The 18,462-nt window shown below is 38.1% G+C and overlaps 1 protein-coding gene across 8 annotated transcripts in view; it reads right to left on the reverse strand.

The window, feature by feature from the left end:
• The window catches only part of PTPRT (protein tyrosine phosphatase receptor type T), a 451,009-nt gene that overhangs the window by 271,128 nt on the left and 161,419 nt on the right, over window positions 1-18,462 (reverse strand). For all 8 annotated transcript variants that reach the window (XM_069871726.1, XM_069871724.1, XM_069871722.1 and 5 more), the window contains exons 3-5: window positions 11,055-11,326; window positions 4,948-5,029; window positions 1,783-1,898 (exon numbers count right to left, since the gene is read on the reverse strand). In XM_069871726.1, the coding sequence (XP_069727827.1) occupies window positions 1,783-1,898; window positions 4,948-5,029; window positions 11,055-11,326 (470 nt within the window). The remainder of the gene's footprint in view (window positions 1-1,782; window positions 1,899-4,947; window positions 5,030-11,054; window positions 11,327-18,462) is intronic.

Below are 18,462 nucleotides of genomic sequence, written 5' to 3' on the forward strand. Positions count from 1 at the left end.
AACAGATTTTATAAACTTGGCATTTTCAGGTATAAAACTTTGATTCTGGACCAATTTAAGTAAACTGCTTGGATGAGTAGTCACCCTGAGATGCCCAACATTCCTCAAAACTCTCTACCAATGCCAGACTACATTTTCCCAACTGGAAAAGGGACAGATGAAGATTTCGCTAGAAACAGAAGTTCTCCACAGTATAAACACCTGAACTTGCTTAGCTGGTCTAGTTTATTAGGAGTTTCAAAGGAAAACACATTGCTGTTTTGCCAATTTCCAGTAATCAGCTTTGGGGGATGTTTCCAAGGCTGTTTTCATTAAATGTTTCAATTTTGGAGAACAGCAAACTGTTTTCCACTGGCAACAATAATGATTTCCTCCCAAAGCCCTGCTTCTCAGAAGATAAAGTTCACACTGCTTCAGGTCAGAACTGTTTTTTCATACATCCTGTCAAAACTGTGGAAAAATTTTACTGAAAGGACTCAAAAATATAAAGAATAAGCCAAAAAATATATCTCAGTGGATGATAAAAGTACAGTTTAATAAATTTTAGATAAATACATAATTTTTAGGAGAACAGCTGTGACATGAGTACAATTAAAGTGACCATCAAGTCATTTCTACATGATGCTGACTTCATTTCTCACAAACTTAAGTCTCTTTCCCAGTACTAATTTTAATTTTTATGATTAGGTAAACTGACTCCCTGCCTAATATTTAAACTAGATTCAAAATCAATATTTTTACATTAAAATCTCTCAAGTCAGTAAAAAAGTTTGAGAAAATCTTTTAGTTATTTGACCACAAAATGTAAAGCAATCATGACAAACATCATTCTAGCCTGCATTGGATGTTACATATGTGGGGCAGTTAGACCCTCAGTCACAGCAGTCCAAGCCAAGAATGAAAACTGTTGACAGGCTTAAGAGTTCTGAAAGTTTATGTTGGCCCTATGCACATGTACAGTATGTATAGGAAGAGAATCCTCTTGACTTGCTTGGGATGTTAGGTGTTTAATGGCACAAAAGTTTAGAAGAAGAAAAGAGCTCAACTATTTTTAATGCTTCTGGAAGAGCTCTATGTATAGCACGTGATCACATTGTGACTTCACATATCTGAGCACTTCAAAGGGTAGAAGAAATAATTTGTCCTTCACTGGGGAACATGTATTCAATATATTCAGTTTGATATATGCTTTATTTCTAACTCTAGAACTGAAAATGGGTTCCTAAGGTTGTTACTACACCAACTTGAATAGAACAACCCAGTCTTTCAATACCAACCAGTAGGGTGAATATATACACATTGCAGCTGAGGGAAACCGGGAGGAAGAAAAAAAAAGTGAGTACAAACGGATATTGCCCATTTTCACCATGCAGGTGGTAAAATCAGATGTTAGTGTTGGTTTCCTTCTAAACATTTTGGGCTGAGGACAGTTTTGGAGGATGACAGGAAAGAAGATTGCATAATAAAGCAGAAGTGAGGAAATATTCCACTTGTTCTGTTTCTTCTGCTTTATGGCTGAGTGCTTACAGGTGTGTGGGCATTTGTTTGAAGCCAAAATTTTGCCATCACTGGCCATTTTTTCCATCTTTGGTATCATGATTCTGTACTTTGTCACCATAAACTCTGCCCTAGAAGTAATTTAAGAATCAAAGGATCTTGACAAAATGATTCTGCACCACCACCCAGTCTTTCTCTATCTACTTATTTTTATTTGAAAGAGTAAAAAAAACCAAAACCAAACCAACAAAAGCACTACAAAAAAAAAAGAATGCATTACTTTACCTGGAGCCAGAGTTTGTCGTGCTGTGACCACTTTCCCCCAGCAATGCACTGGAACGTCGCATTCTGTCCCACGTTAACCTCCACGTTCTGAAGTCGCAGGAAATGAGGTGCTTTTCCTAACAAAAGATGCAAAGTATTGGAAGGGTACAGCAAGGCGGTGACTGATGGCGTTACACCAACACAGGCAAACACTCAGAAAATTATTAGGGCCTATCCTTGACCAAGTGATTTGGGAAAATAAAGGTGTCCTTCAATATTTGGCCATTCACTGCAAAGTAAGGTGGGCGATCAATCTGACAGGATGGCCTAAGGAATCATGCAGAACTCTGGCACCTCTGAAAATATAGACTTAGATCAAAGAGTGATTTCTTTTCTTCAGAAAACTGTGTTTCTAAAAAGGTCAAAGAAAATCAAATACTTCTGAGATTGTCAAGAACGTTTGACCCAAACCAAACTTTCACATAGGTCTTTATTTCCTTTTTGATTTATTATTGCATATATCCTAGACCTTTAGAATAATAATCTGTACTTAATATAGAATCTAATATTAAATTAAACATTTGTATAACTGACAGCATTGTATCGCTCTTTATAAGATCACTGATACCAGTGTTTTCCTGATACTAAATTCAGTATTAAATCCATTTTAGACCACTGATATTAAAATGAAGGTTTGTACATCTTCACAAAGGAACTAGGTTAGAGGATTATGTTTTTGACTAAATACCATTTTACTTCTGTAAGTTAACTTATAAGAAAATAAAAAAGATTACAGTGGTGAATCTGACACTTCTAAATGCACTAAGTTCTTGATGGGCTTCAGAGAAAGCTTGTACACAATTTGAAAACTTTTACTAGAAAACACGGAACAGTCTTATGAGACTCTAGAAGTCAGACGTTTTCGACTTTGTATTTACATTTTCTAGTATTATTAGATACTAATGAAATATATCATTTCAGAGGGTATACCAACACATCCTTTCAAATGGAATTAAAGATCTGCAAAAGGATGTGGACATCTGTGCCTGTGTATATGAAGCTTGACTTAAAGGTATTTTGTCTACTATAGACACAGGAACAGGGAACACATGCCTATTTAGTTTCTGTATCCCATTCACCACATGTTCACTTTGCTGACAGCTCCTGAAATACAGTGATTCCATATCATCAGGCTTTCTGGGGATCCATAATTTGCGTCAAAATTTACAGGAAAACTCTGTCTGGGTGACAGTTAGAATGCACTGCATGAGTTTTGCAGGCTAATACCAGTAATTTCTGCCTGCAGTCTAGGGTGGGCAGATATAAGCCATCTCCAAAGCTACATAACGTAGCCTGGATGGGTAAAGCCACATCAACCCCAAACTCCTAGTCCTCAGGTCAGCCCAGCTTCCAGAGCTCATGCACACACAGTCAATGAGCTTGTAACATAATGAAAAATTATTCTCCACTGTATTCCTTCACAGGACAAAAAAAAAAAAAAAAAAAGCAACTTCATCAAGATACTTAATTTTCTCCATTACTGTGTCATTAGGGACATTGCACTGCATTTTTGCTGATACTTTGCTTTGTCTGCTGTATTGTCATCTTTGAAGGTAAAGCAGAAATGAAGACATAACACCGATAATTTCAGTAACCTTCCGGGTCATCAGGAGCTTCATTGTCCCTGTGTTTTGAGTTGTAACAATTGTATACAAGGGGCAAAGCCTGTGTAAGTCAGTGGAACACACTCTGGTGACATTTACCCTGCTGGCTGTCAATACCGAACAACAAAACTCCACTGGGAATCAGACAGGAGGAGCATTTACACAGATAGCCAAGAAGCTGTATCGTGTAAGAAGTTCTGTACACTGCCGGTTGGAAACTGGTTCAAAATGTAGTTAACTGAATCATTTAGGTCTTGAGTCAGCAAGAATACAGGTAATTTTGAAGAGGTACCTGCATATACTTAGAGAAATGGATTTAAAATCAGTTTAAATCTTTGATTAGGCAGGGATGCAACACAACATCCTGCCTCTTGTTTCTAAATCCCATAACTTTCTTGCCTAGGCTTTGCCCTGTAGTTTGTTCAGTGGCCTCATTCCCAGTAAAGGGATCAGTCATCACCCAACGTGCTGTGGAACACACGCAGACCATTTGGGGGATTGGTTTGGATGCTGCCAGTTATCAGCAACATCTGGTTAATACAGATTTTAAGTATTCCTTAATGAAGTAAATGCACCCAAAGGCGTGAGCAATGAGCACATGGTAAATACAAATATAATTTAGCTAAACAGCAATTAACCATACTGCAATTATCGGAAACGTCCTGATAAACTTGAACAAAACCATGTCCGTCTCATTGAACTGCAGTTATTCTTCAAAATACTATATTGCAAGAAAACCAGTTGTTTCCACTCCATTGATATGAGCCACAATTGTTTTGTGAGCAGCTGCCACTGACTTACTAAAACTATTAACTGGTGAGAGGGGCTGTAAAAAAAAAAAACATAGAAGAAACTGTATTCTACATACACAAAATATAGATCAAGCCACTCTGAGGATGCACAGAGAAACTAAAAAAGGTCAGACTGAAAGACAGACTGAGGCTCAAGGTATCATTAAATAGAAAACAAATTGAAGCTTATTATAATGGCTGTGATAGAAGAAGTGCAGCACTAATATTTTTGAATAGAGTAATCAACTCGCATCAGTTTCTACTCTTGTGCAAGCGTATTGTCTGAATGGGATTTATTCTTAATATCATTACAGTGGGTTATCATTTGTTGAGAAACACCTTTGGGATACGTCCTTTACCAAGGAAATTCTGAAAAAGATTGTTTCTATTTTTGTCTTAAGTTAATCACATGGGACATTATCAGAAGATTTCCAGACTGTTTTCTACAGCAATGTGATTCAGAAATAAGAAAACAATCAGCTTTATATTCTCACAATGAGAGGAAGAGAGACTTCCACAGATGTCCTGGCGCTAGCTACAGACGGAGAGCAGTTTTGCCTTTCGCACAACTTGCAGAGCTATGTAATTATGCAAGGCTGATTGTCTTTAAGTGTCTCAGAGGGATACGATAAGACATTTTAGTGCTGACCAAATTAGGTAAATCACTCCTTTAGACTTCAAAGCCGGGTAAGCAACACATTGATACAGTTAGAAAAACAAAGAGTGCTCACTGCATGGATGGGCGAGAACTCTGACTTCATCCACAGCTATGTACCCGGGATGTCCTTTCAAAGAGACAGATTCAAATATCACCTGAAATACAAAATAAGAAGTTTTCTTAAAAAGAATAGCTACACTAGCAACTTAGCCAGCCACCACATTCTGCTCTTATTCCAATGTCTGAGTCATTCAAGGCATTTCATAATTTATAATGAAGGGACACCAAGGCAATTCAGTATGTACATGCATACTAGAGAGTGAAAATCAGTTTGATATTGGAAACAAAAAGTTAGAGCAAGATTCATTAGGATTCAAGACAACTATGCGGTTCTTTCATTTGGAAGAGCAAGAAACACTCTGAGTATATATATTAAATTTAAGCACCAGTCCAAGAACATTAAGTGGATAATCATTTGACATCTTGTTATTATGCCTCAGAAAGCTGGAGAATGCTGTACATGAGATAAAATACTATTACTGAATCAATAACCCTGCATGGATTCTTCTGGATGAAACCTTGATTTGGCAGGCACATCATTGCAGTATTAGAAAGCAAATTGCAAGCAACAGATGACCCTGGATTCTAGTTACTGAACTGTGATAAGATTCTCCCAGATACAATAAAATTGTTTCTGTCTTCCCCTGGATTGAATAACATGGCCTGAGAAAGAACAGTCTTAAAACCCAAACGTATTATTTCTCTATATTAAAGGAGCATTATCTAGAACTCTTTATTTTATTTAATTATCTGGATAATGAAAGTATTGCACTAATTTAGATCTGAATAGATATTCAATTCTGGATGAACAAAACCTTCTTTCTTTCTCTGGCTTTGTGATTTTATCTGGAAAACTGCTGTAATCTGAAGTATCCTGTTACAAAAAAATATACAGGTTATCTGAAAATCAGCAGTACAGAAACAAAAAAAAAAACAGATTAAATAAAACTGATAGAGGGATCCTTAAAAATAGATTTTGCTACTTCCAAAAAAGCTAACAGAAAAATCAGGAGATAGTAGTATTAAACGTGGTGCAGTTTGCCCAACAATTAAAGGACAGTAGGGCATGCATTGCAGACTAAGCCCTCATTGCAGTCTGGATCTTTCTCAAAGGAGGAGGCAGGGAAGAAAGGGGAACCAATGTCCCAATCTCCTCTCCCTGGTGGCCAGTGATAGGACACAAGGGTATGGAACAGAAAAACTTCTTCACAGAGAGGGTGCTCTTTCCCTGGAACAGGCTCCTGAGGGAATTAGTCACAGTACCAAGCCTGTCAGAGTTCACAGAGCATCTGGATGATGCTCGTAGTCATTTGGTTCAGTTTCCAGTAGTATTGTTGGACTCAATGGTCCTTATGGGTCTCATCCCACTTGAGATATTCTATGATTCTATAAGGAACAGCAAGCGACAGAAATGCTAAACTGCAATAGAAAAATGAAAAATGCAGACTGATTATTGAACATCATGGTAATGTTACCTCTCAAGTTAGCTAATCTCTTACCAAAAGAAGGAAGTGCTATCTTTTGCTATTTAAAAGAAAACAAACAAAAAAAAAGAGTAGGTGGAAATATAATGGGCGCATTTGAATTGGACATCCCCAGTTTCATTCCCTCTTACTAATATTCACATTGCACTAAATTGCTCATTTTTGCATGAGTACACAATAATGTTTTCAAGGACAGAGATAATTAACATGTTCAGCTGGCACAGTTATTAAGATTAGAGTAGCATTTGAGTCTAGTGCAGCTCCTTGTTTTGTGGGGGAAAGCATTTCAGTAATTTGTAACACCTAAAATTCATTACTAGAACACAAAGTTAACTAATTAAAGCCAGTTTTCAACACCTATGTTTGTTCTAAATAAAAGCCAGTATCCCTCGTCTGTCACGGTGTAGCTTCTTCATTGCCTTCATCAGAAGACTTAATACAGTAAAAGATTCAAATGTTCAAACTGTGATCACTGCATGCCCTGGCGATGAAAGCAAACCACTATGTTGTTCACAAGTAGAGAATTGCTGTTAATTTTTGCTTCACATTTGGGCTTCCAGAATGTAGTTCCTGCTCATGTTTCCATGACTTCCTAAGGATCTTCTCCCCAATCCAACACACATCCGAATGTGAAGTCTTCCAAAATACATCCATTAGAAAAAAAGATATGATAAAAAGATGTTGAGCACAAAAAATAAAAGGTGAATATGTGAACTAATAAGAGCTCAACTGCTAACAATATGCACAAAAAAAGTTCTACTCTAGAGGATGGTGGACAAAAAATAAGCTGTATGAGGAAGTAAGTCTCTGGAACATAAAATCATCCAAAAAACAACAAATGTTTTGTGTTATCAAGGTTCTTGACAGGCTTTTTACAGACTGTATAAAATAAGAGTATAATGCAAGTCCTTAGTATGGAAGTTATAATTTATTTTAGAAATAAAATGTCATTCATGATAAAAATTACCGTTACTGGGAAGGTCATGTAAGCAACTACTGTGACTCCCTTCAGATTTGAATTAAAGTGCAACATTACAGCTACAAAATCCTATATTGGTTTTGCATTTGTGAGAAGCTATAAACCACAATGAACTAATTCATATATCTCCTGCAAGCCACAAACTCGGAAAGAAAAGTTCTCCAAGGCATTGGCATTACCTATTAGCGCATGGCAGAAGTAAGCACCAATACACAATTGTCTTCTGTTAATTACAGACAAATACAGTCTATTTAGTACAGGACAATATAACTTAAGCCTGGGAGAACCAAGTCAGCTCCTCAAAAAACCACTTGCACTGCTCTGGTATCCAGTGAAAAGAACCAGTGGGACATGTCCCTGCCCTGGCATGGAAGTTGGAATGAGATGGGCTTTTAAAGTCCCTTCCACCCCAAAACATTCTACGATTGCCCTCAATTCACGTATTTTTTTGACAGAGTATTTTATCTCTTATGTTTTACACTCAAATATTTTTGTTATTTCCCAGTTCAGACTTTCACATTGTGGTCTTTTCTATTGGTTTTGCAGCACACCAGCCCTATCAAGGTGAGAAGTACAAAAGAACACTGGTTTTCCCAAAAACAGGGAATTGGGACCCACTAGGAGGAAAAGGCAGGAATCCATGATAATTGAGCCTAGTCTTGCAAATTTCACGCTAAATATCTCAGATGTCCTCTTAACATCAGTCAGAAATGTAGTTTAATGATTGAGATATAGGCATTCAAGAATGCTTTACATTTAAGGAGCCCCTCAGAAATTAATACAGATGACAAAATGCAAATCTTTACTCTTGGAAAAGATTCCTAAATGCTCCCTAGAACTGCAAATACCAAGTCACATCATGTTTCCTTACCAATAAACAAGCCTACATTTCGCTGCTACTATAATACCCACAATGTCTGTGTTAGCAACATAGCCTGGCTCATCTGTCGTGGTACAACAGTTTTCTTCAGGCAGGGATCAATAATGTTCCTTGCTATACATCAAAAACACTCTTCCTGGCAGACTCTAGTGCTGCCCTTGGTGCATTCTGGGACTAAGTTCATCCTTATGGCAAGCAGTAATTCAAGATTACATATATTACCTTTCGCCAAGTGCTATTACAGCTTTTTCTCACTATACATTTTCAGGCTGAAAATCCAAGTACGAGTAACTCTAGGGTAGACATTATAAATCTCCACCAGCCCCACATTTATATCACAGCAGAGTGCTTTTGAATCCAGACAACTTGGATAACCCTTACGCTGAACTGCCAGACCTAAAACGTGACCTCTGGCAACTGGCTCGGTTACTAGTTTTCTGCTAGTCAGCCCTGCAAAGCTCAAAGTACCTGTCAAAGCCTCAGACCTAGGGCAGATAGTTTCAGATCTATCGCCTAACTGAATTTTCAATGCACATTGCGGTTCAGGATGGGGTGGCTTCTATATATTAAGAGAATAACCCACAGATTGCCTAATGCAGATTTCACTTGTGTAGGAAATATGTTCCTTTTTTTCCTGTGTTACCTGGTGTTTTTGAAATACAAACCAAAATTTTTAGGACTCCTGTGTATAAAGCATTCTCTAGGCATGCAGGTTTGATTTAAAGCTGACAAATAATACTCCCGTGGCACATCCTAGATTGTGAGGATGAAATGAGACCCTCCCTAGGCAACTGTACACTCAAGCTCTTGTCATCCTGCCACCTCCAAGACTCCTTTAGCCAAAATTGTTACTTTAGGCTGCCAAATAACAATAATTTTGTATATGTCCTTCATTGTCTTTTCCTCTTCACTTCTGCAAGCTTCAAGTTTTCTTTTTTCTTTTTTTTTTGTTAAAAAAAAGAAGGCTTCTCCTGCAGCCACGAGGAGAAGATGGTTTATAAAAATCATGGACTGATAGGAGATCACTCTATTAGATCCCTCATAATAGAGCCGTAGTTCTCAAATCTTAAAAGCCACACTTAAAGAATAAGAATACAAACATAAGGAGAAGGAAAAAATCACCCCTGTTCACCATAAAATGTCCTCAGTTGGAAGGGACCCAACAAGGGTCATCAAGTCCAACTCCTGTCCCGCATAGGGCAAAACAGTGAAAAAAGAAAATCCTTGTTTTTTCTAAGAAGGAGCTACTCCTAGGCAGTTACTGCTCACTTCCAATTTCTTCATTTTTGTGCTGCAGTGAAAAATTATTTGATTGAAAGGATTTTTTTTTGCTCAGGAAAAGCAAACTTGACCTGCAAGGGAACTTGCAAAAGAAGTGAGGAAGGCTCAGAAAGTCTGCTGTTGGTATATCTAAGAGTTTGATCTCACAGTGAGAGATCAGAGCGTCTTTTCCAGGTTTTTCAAGCACTGATTACCTAGGTGAAAGATCATTTCTGTCATCTCAGTGGAGTACTTACTACCAAGAAAATTCTGGTTCATAACCAGGCTCATGTTGCTGTGAATGGAGTAATATGACTTCAGAACAAGTGATAAGTTGTGCACAGCTCTTAAAACACCACTTTCCATGCATTTGCATCTCTTTATTCCTTTCACTCACCCTGCATAGTGTGCTCTATGTATTCTGCTGATATCCCCAACTCTCTTTCAGAGGCAGCACATTAAAGTATGCTACTTCAGCTCAGATTTTATAGCCCTCCTATCAAGTTACTAAAGAAAAAAAAAAAAGAAAAAAGAGAAAAAGCAGGCTTTTCTACCTGCTGTTTTCAACCCACAGACTATTTGCTGCCTTTTCATAGGAATGACTATAGTTTTTATCCTATCTCACTCATGTCTTTTATTAGTATTGTAGATACATCAGCTTTTCCTGCAAGGTTTAGGGTGCAATTACCTCCAAGGCATTTTTTTTTTGTCTTGAATATAAAACAAGACACAAACATGCTCAACACTTAACAAGAAGTAGGCAAGTCCACTGTGTGCAGTCTTACCTAATAAAACTAAAACAATGGCTGTAAAGTTACCACACGAAGTTTGAAGGGGACAACTAACAAGTAGCTATAAAATTAATATAACCAAAAAACAACTTACCATATTCCTCAACTACATGCCTGCTAAAAAAAATAATTCACCTAACAGAACAACAAAACTATGTTACCAGTAGTGCTAAAGAGAAGAGGGACAGAGGATCTGCTGCAGAGTATAGACGTGTTGACAATGCAGTACAATGCTTTATTAGTAGCATACATATTTACACCTCTCATACAGGCACAGGAAAAGACAAGATGCAAAGCTGAGCGAACAAATGTTCCTTCTTATGGAACCAACCAAGGGCCAAAAACAGTTCAGGCAAATTTATGCAGAGACACAGCAACGCATCGAGACACCCAGTTGTATTTACATTTACATAGTGCCATGGAAAGTGCCGATATAAGACTGGTTATGTGCCAATGATAAACAAAGAGGCCTTAAGTTGCCAATTAAGCAGTCTATCCACTCTGTGACTTGACAACAACTGAAGAAAATGGGTGAAGCAGGAAGAAATACGTCAAGACGCCCATAAAACCAACCCTCTTGCTATAAACCTGCTATACATAAACTCATTCTGATAGGAAAAAGTTGGGGTGAGAGTGTATGATTTGGGTTTCAGAATATCAATAGCTGAGCTCATACCTATACAAATATTCAAAGGGAAGGGAAAGAAAAATGTTACAAACTCATACCTGATAAAAATGTGGCCAGAATGTACTGATGGCAAGTTCTGCTTTCACCCATCCTTCTGTAACAACCCCTGAGACGTTCCATATAGGATTGCCCTGTGGTCCTCCATTCACCTTCACGTAGACATTCAGAGAGCCAGGACTTGAACGGTCTCTGCTGGATAAGTAATAGTGGAAGTCGATGCAGTGTGTGTCATTTTCCTTCAAAGTAGGCAACAGCAAGTGAGCTTTCTGCCCAGATGCCCGTCCAGAGCTGTTCACCATCATGAAGGAGCCTATAGAAGAGAGAAAAAAGAGTAGAGAGAGTGGGTTTGCTTGGCTTTTTCAGCAAAAACAGTTCCATTAGAAAAGTCAAGGATCCTTTTAGAAGCCAGAAAACAAAACACTGATCTGAAGAACTCAAACTAGCTATTTTATGCTAGTTGTTAAGTAACAGAAAGAAAGGATATTAAAATTGTAGGGTGTATACAAATAGATCCAGGGCCAAATAGAAGCACTTTAGATAACTTAAAAAAAAATCAAACTATGTTGCTTGTATTCGTTTATAACCCTGTGATAAAACAGTCAACTCTAAACAAAAGCATATTCACACTTCGAGCAGCAACAAGGCTCTCCTAACACACACAGTCCTGTCCCCTCCCCACAAAGGCATATTCAATACAAAACCTACCAACTTCTCAGCTAATGTTTGTCTACATGGCCACTGCCCACTTCGAGCCAATCTGTTCCTGTAAACCCGGCATCTCGGTACTATAAACTTTTGAAAGTTGTAACGTGTTAAGAAAAACATCATTTTCAGAGTCCAAATGAATTAGGCTTGTTAGCATAACAACATCTCCACTAGAAATAATGCAACCCAGACAATTACTGCTCTAGAAGGGAAGGGCAGGCTGAATTTAGGGAGGGGAATATATACTAAGGCAATTTATGAATTTATTAACCTGCAAGCTTACATCATATTACCCATGGCACTTGATGTTGAACTTGCGTTTTGATTCATCAAGCAGTTATTTTACAGCACATTGTGTCTCAACTCATCTCTTCACAGATGCATCAAGGTGACAAATTTTAGCAGTAGGGAAAAATATTATGAGAGTTATTTGATTCAATTCTGTTTAAAGGATCTCTTTTATGTACGTACAGACACTGACACTCAGAAAAAGCTGAAGAAATACCAAGTTTTGGGGGGAGGGGAAGAAAATCTGTGTGTCAGCAGCTAGGCATGATAATTTTTAATCAAATGCAGCCCTCTTGATATTCTCGGTTCTGATGCTGCTGCCAAAGGATGATACAAACATATTCCTCTGCTGGCTTCTTGCAGTTCACAGAAGATAGAGCTTGAAAAGCCTTGCCTCACTTCTAACCTATTGACTTTCCCTATTCCATGCTGTAGCAGTGTGGCACTCAGATGAGCTAGATAAAGATTTTGATCAATTCTGTGCAGTGAAAAGTCATATATTCTAAATTTATACCAATACCAGTAACTTCAACAAAAATCCCCCCCCACTTCTTTGTTTATATTTTTAATGTATATGCATATATGCATTTTGTAAAGCATTGAAAAACACAGATGCAGAAGGAAGTCAACCTTTCAAAAAAAAAAATCAGAGATTATAGCAACCTTGGAAAATTCAAGCACAATGCAGGTCTGCCTGGGGAAGGCGCTGTACTAAGAAACACAAAAATGGATAGGCAAAATATTTCCTGGCAATCCTATCTTTCATTTTAATGCGCTGAAAATCAAAATGACCCCAAATCAAGAAACTCCAGGTTCACACCAAGGATTTCGAGAAATGTATGAGCTGAATCCAAACTTTACAATTTCTTTCTAATAATCAACATGCCTACAATGGGCTCCTGATAAACGTTCACTGTAAATCTAATTCCGCTCCCAGTCAACCACAAAATTCCCTTCTTCAGAGGGTATGCTGTATACATACTATTCTTAAAAATGCACCCAAATAAACAACAGTTTTAAGAAACTAAGATATGGATTTTGTTTCTATGACCTAAGATAATTTATTATGAGAAAGCACCATTGCCAACAGGCTTGGAGAGGCAGCACGGCCTGAGAGTTAAAGCAGCAGGATGCAAACCTGACCGCCTGGTTTCTAAAACTAATTATAAGACTCATGTCCAAGCTCTCTGTCAGTACACACAGTCTGCCTTATCATCCTTTACAAATAAAGTTAGAATACTCATAAGACCATCTTTCTGAGAATCTGGGAGGAAAGCCACTGTAAAACTGCTGAATAACAGTCCTGTGGTATAAAGGAGCCAAGATGCTGCTACGAAATGCAGTGCTTGTGGCAGTTCAGTGCCGGTTTGAGGAAGCACAAGATACAACGAAGACAAGTTCTACCTTTGTTACATCTCATACTTGAGGATGATCTTAGAGTCGGTTAAAATGCACAGAGATGGAAAGCTGAGCTCCTCTGCATGAAGTTCCTCTGGGTAGGAACCTACGAAAACTGATTTTTGCACCATCATTGATGGGATCTTAAGGCACATCACCTCTGGGCATCTTTCTTAGCTTTCATCTTTCCTTTGTGTTTTGATAAAACATGGATTCCTACCCTAAAGGGCTACTCTGAAGTTGTAGTAACACAACGCAGTCTTGAACTACACTGGGGTAGGAAGTGTTTCAACATCAGAAAAAGTTAGGGAGTCACTTTTAGAGACTCCCATACGAAATATCAAGCTTTCCTCTCAGTGTAAAAAAATCAGCTTTTACAAAAGGTTCAAAGCAATAATTGCAATTTTATTTTTTATTTTTGCCACCCACAAAAAATGAATCACAAGCTATTCATAAGATGACAATGGCCTTTTGTGCAACTGATGACGATTCTAGAGTACAGAGCCTGAATCAAACGACTGACAACATGAGCAAGGAGAACATCTTTCCACCAAAAAGCACTTAAAATAATTAGTCTTAGTTACCAGAAAGGATAGCCTTGCAAACAATTGTCGTATGCAAATTATTCATAGCTTCTTATTTATAGCTTAGGATTTATTTTTTTCTAATACAGCATGCCTAGAAATACAGGAGAATATACTATAAAAACGCAACTCTCTCCAGTAAAGTCCCAATAAGAGTAATTATTTTACATGACAGTGGGAAAGATGAAAAATCCAGTTTTAGTGTCATCTCTGTCAGGGACAAGTGCTCACACCTTGTTTAAATCAGTTTGTCATCTACTAACTGTACCACATTCCTTATTTCTACAGATGCTTAATGTGGCATCTTCCACAGCAAATCCTTCCCCTGGCTACTGAAGGCATCGTGCACAACCCTTCTGGCCTGCTTAGAGTTTCAGCAAGACTATAACTTACACTGTGTACAAGAATAAGTCAATCTTTAGAATTCAGTTGTGAAGAAGTTATACCCTCCGTTCCATAAACCAGCCTCCAAACACACCCATCTGTATTCATTTTCATTTTTCTTTTTGCAGTGTGAACTTGAATGGGATCCTGTCTCCTGTCCTCTCGGACCTTCGGAAAATTGCTCTGCACACTCCAAGATCAACAGCTGAGATCTACTGCCCTGTTATAATTGTCCATGCCCAGTGAAGCTTGTCTGGGCAAAATATATCACTTAGAGGTAGGTGAGAGATCATGAGAATTGCTCCCATGAGGAAAAAAAGAAAAATTAAAAATAGTGTTTTAAGGACAAGTGTGGTTTTCCTTATTAGCCTTAATAAAAATTGACATATTGTGATTTAGAGTCTGACAGCCTTCGAACTCAGAATTGAAGCTGATGGGACATATTCTCAATTTCTAGCCTTATATGTGCCTGGCACCAACAAAAAACTTGTCACATTTTCTACCCATATAAAGAACAAATTAAAATGTCACAAATGGAAATTATTGATCTCTAGATGACTGAAAGCCACTTAAATGTCTCCAGGCAAGAATATGAATTAAAAAAAAAAAAAAAGTATCATGGAGAAACTCTTATTTTGACCATTGCATATCCAATTCTGAAAAATAATAAAAGTAGAAAAAGAATCATTTAGCCTCATTGTTTTGTTTACCTCAATCAGCAAGTTCATGGGGGGGGGGGCCGGGAATTACCTATGCTGTGTAGAAGTTATTTGTTATATTTACTGGACACAGGAGTATATGTTCATTAAAGTAGATTGATTATCAAGTCAATTAAATTTATTGTTCTTGTATCAACAGGTTAGATTAATATCTTGCTGGTTTTGCCTTGAAAAACAAAAAATTAGTGCGTTATGTTCAGATCAGTCAGAAGCAAGGAGAATGAAAGACGGTAAATAAATTCATTTTTAAAAATCCTTTCAAATGGCAGGAACATAAAACGGCACTCTCTCATAGTTATTAAACATACCACTGAAAATTGGGGAATTAAACCATGAAGTGCTCTCTAGCTGGCCATAAATTTCAATTTTTCCCCTGCTTGGTGCATAATGATGCCTTGATAAGAGTCCTATTATTGATGCATCTGCAACATATATCCTCTTTTTGGAGCTGAAATGCTACTCTGTAGCAGATGGTGGCTATTGTGTTTACACATCAGCACTTTATGATTGCATTTTCTCACGTCTGCAGTAAAAAAGAAAGCCGTAATTGAGTTTTTAATGGCTTTGCACATTGTTCATTAAGATTACATGAGTGTGTTCTGACAAATGACAGCTGAAGAAATGAGCCACTGAGAAACCCTCGTGATCACCAGACAGACCTCAGCTGATGCTGTTTCACTGTTGGCTTTGAAGAATCGTGCTGTTTTAAAAGTGAAATTACAGCAACCATTAAAGACTGAATGCAAACTTGAAACGAAAGCTGTCAAAACTCTCAACTGCAAAAAAGACTTCTAAAACCTTGGAAATCAGAATCAGGTACAGAATGTTCTTTTAGAGAGCAAACTTATTTCCAAAAGTAAGGAATAGGTTTTCCAGCAGTTCCATCGAGTGCACAAGCATATTTTAGATACGCAGTTTTCTTATTTCAAAAGACTTCTTTGTCTCTAAGAAAGTAAGCCTGACATCTGACCTTGTTAGGATAGAACAAAGCAACATAGAATAATCCAAGTAGGAAGGGGCTTCAGGTCAATCCCCTGCTTGAAGCAGGGTCAGCTATGAGGCCAGATAAAGTTTCGCAGAGCTTTTTACCCACAGAGTCTTACAAAACTCCCAGGAGGTTGCCCATCCTCTCTGGGCAACCTGCACCATTGCTTGACGGCCCTCACAGTTATTTCTTATATTCAGTTCAAAACCTCATTTCAGGTTGTACCTTGTCTCTCATCCTCGAGACACTCACTGCAGTGAAGATCCTAGCTTGGTATTCCTGATAAACTCCTTGTAGGTACTTGGGGCCCACTGCTAGGTCCCCCCAAAGCCATCCCTGCTCCAGGCTGAACAATCCCTGATAACTCCTCAGTCTCGTCTTACAGGGCGAGGGCTCCAGCCCCACTCGGTGGGCTTTAATTGAACTAGGTCTGGTGGATGACTCTCTGATACTGTGACACCCCAAATTTAACACAGTATGCCTAGAGCAATCCAATGAGTAGCTATGAAAGGGGGACCTCTTCCATTTGTCTACTGGTTATGACCCTGTCAAAACAAGCCAGGATGCCATTAGTGAACTTTGCTCCCAGAGCACATCAGTGGCTCATGTTCAGCTTGCCATGTGCCAAGATCCTCAGGTCCTATCCAGCAGGGCTGTTCCCAAGGCAGATCATCCCTGAGCTACCTTCCTGGTATTGGTCCATATCAAATTTCATGTTCTTGTCTTACATCCTGCGTCCATCCCTCTAAAGGGTGGCCGTACCCCCAGTGGCATCAACTGCTCTCCACAGTTTGAGGCCATCTGCAAATAGGAGCTATCATAGAATAAAATCGTAATAGTTTGGGTGGGAAGGGACCTTAAAGATCATCTAGTTACAAAAGTTATCTTGCATATGTTTTGATAAAACACCTAGTATTATAAACTGTCAAGTAAAACTGAATGCCACAGACAGATGTTGAAAAGCATCTACACTAAGTATGAAAAAAACATGTTTAAGGACAATACAAGAAAAAAAAAAAAGAGTCCATCAACCTCAACTTTGGTTTCCAGCAGTGACAAAGTGGCTACTTTAAGCAGAACACAAGAATCAGGGTACTGTGAAGTAGAATTTACCATTTCAAGCTTCTGACAGCTACATCAAGACTTTTAAAGTCAAAAACTGCATCTACTCCTTTCATCGATTAGCCACAGACTGACCTTCCTCCCATGATTTTGGTTCAGTCAGGAATAAGACTCTGTCAACAAGCTCTACAGCTCAATTATACATTGTGCTGGGGAAAAGAAATATTTCCATGAATTTGCTTTAAGCTACTGCCACTTCATTAGGAGTTCTTATTTTAAGATAAGTTCCGATTACCCACCTTCTTCACACTTCCCACATTTTTACATCCCTACTCTTCACACTTGTGTATAACAGCTGAACAGGGTTCAAAAATTCTTCCCTCTGACTAACGTACTACAGGAAGTGGCATTTGTGCAAACCCAGAATTAATCAAGGTGTATCTCATAGCTGCTAGCCCTTTTTTCAAGTTTTAGGACAAAATCAGACCTATGGGTTTTATTTCACAAACGTGGATCATACTGAATTAATCCACTAGTGAGATGAAGAGATCTTGTTTCGCAGATAAATATGAATATAAACTGCAAGTTGAGTTCAGTATAATTCATGAGGGCAATTCAATCACTTGGGAAATTGTTGGATAATAAGAAAGTATTTTTTAAAGAGACAGACAAGTATTTGTAAAGAGGTTTTGTTCTGGAAATTAATGTCATGAAAAGGATTACATTATTGGGATTTTTAATAAGAAAAATCTTTCCTGGGAACAAGCACTATCCTATATTACTTCAGTAAGTGCAAATATTTGCAGTAATTATTTAAAGAAAGCAAAGATTGAGGCATAAACGCTTTACCAATCTTCACTGAAAGACTTAGGTACATAACAAAGGCAAAGCAGGTTTGGTTTGCACACTTCCATATGTCCTTGAGAGGGTAGAAGTTACAACTCTATTGCTTTACATGAAACCAAATAACGATAGGACAATGCTTAGAACTAAGGAAATGAGATTCCCCACAGTTTCATAATTGCGAGCTGCAGACTTTTTCACAGATTCCCCTGATAGGGTCATAAATGACTGGTGGCATTTTCCGTGGCATCCAGACACCGTTACCAGTAAATCACAGGTGTTATCAAATCATGCTTCTTTCCAAGGTCTGAATAATGGTGACTCACAGACATTGAAAGATGCTAACAACCCAGGAATGGCCTCCAGCCAAATGACAGCTTCCCTCTACTCACTCCTGAAGCAAATGCTGAAGTAGGTGACATCTACTGCAGGGAATTTACCATCCAAAATGGGAAACACTAAACTACCTCTGACAGAA

This window comes from Phaenicophaeus curvirostris, chromosome 18 (assembly GCF_032191515.1).
Source record: "Phaenicophaeus curvirostris isolate KB17595 chromosome 18, BPBGC_Pcur_1.0, whole genome shotgun sequence".
Lineage (NCBI taxonomy): Eukaryota > Metazoa > Chordata > Aves > Cuculiformes > Cuculidae > Phaenicophaeus > Phaenicophaeus curvirostris.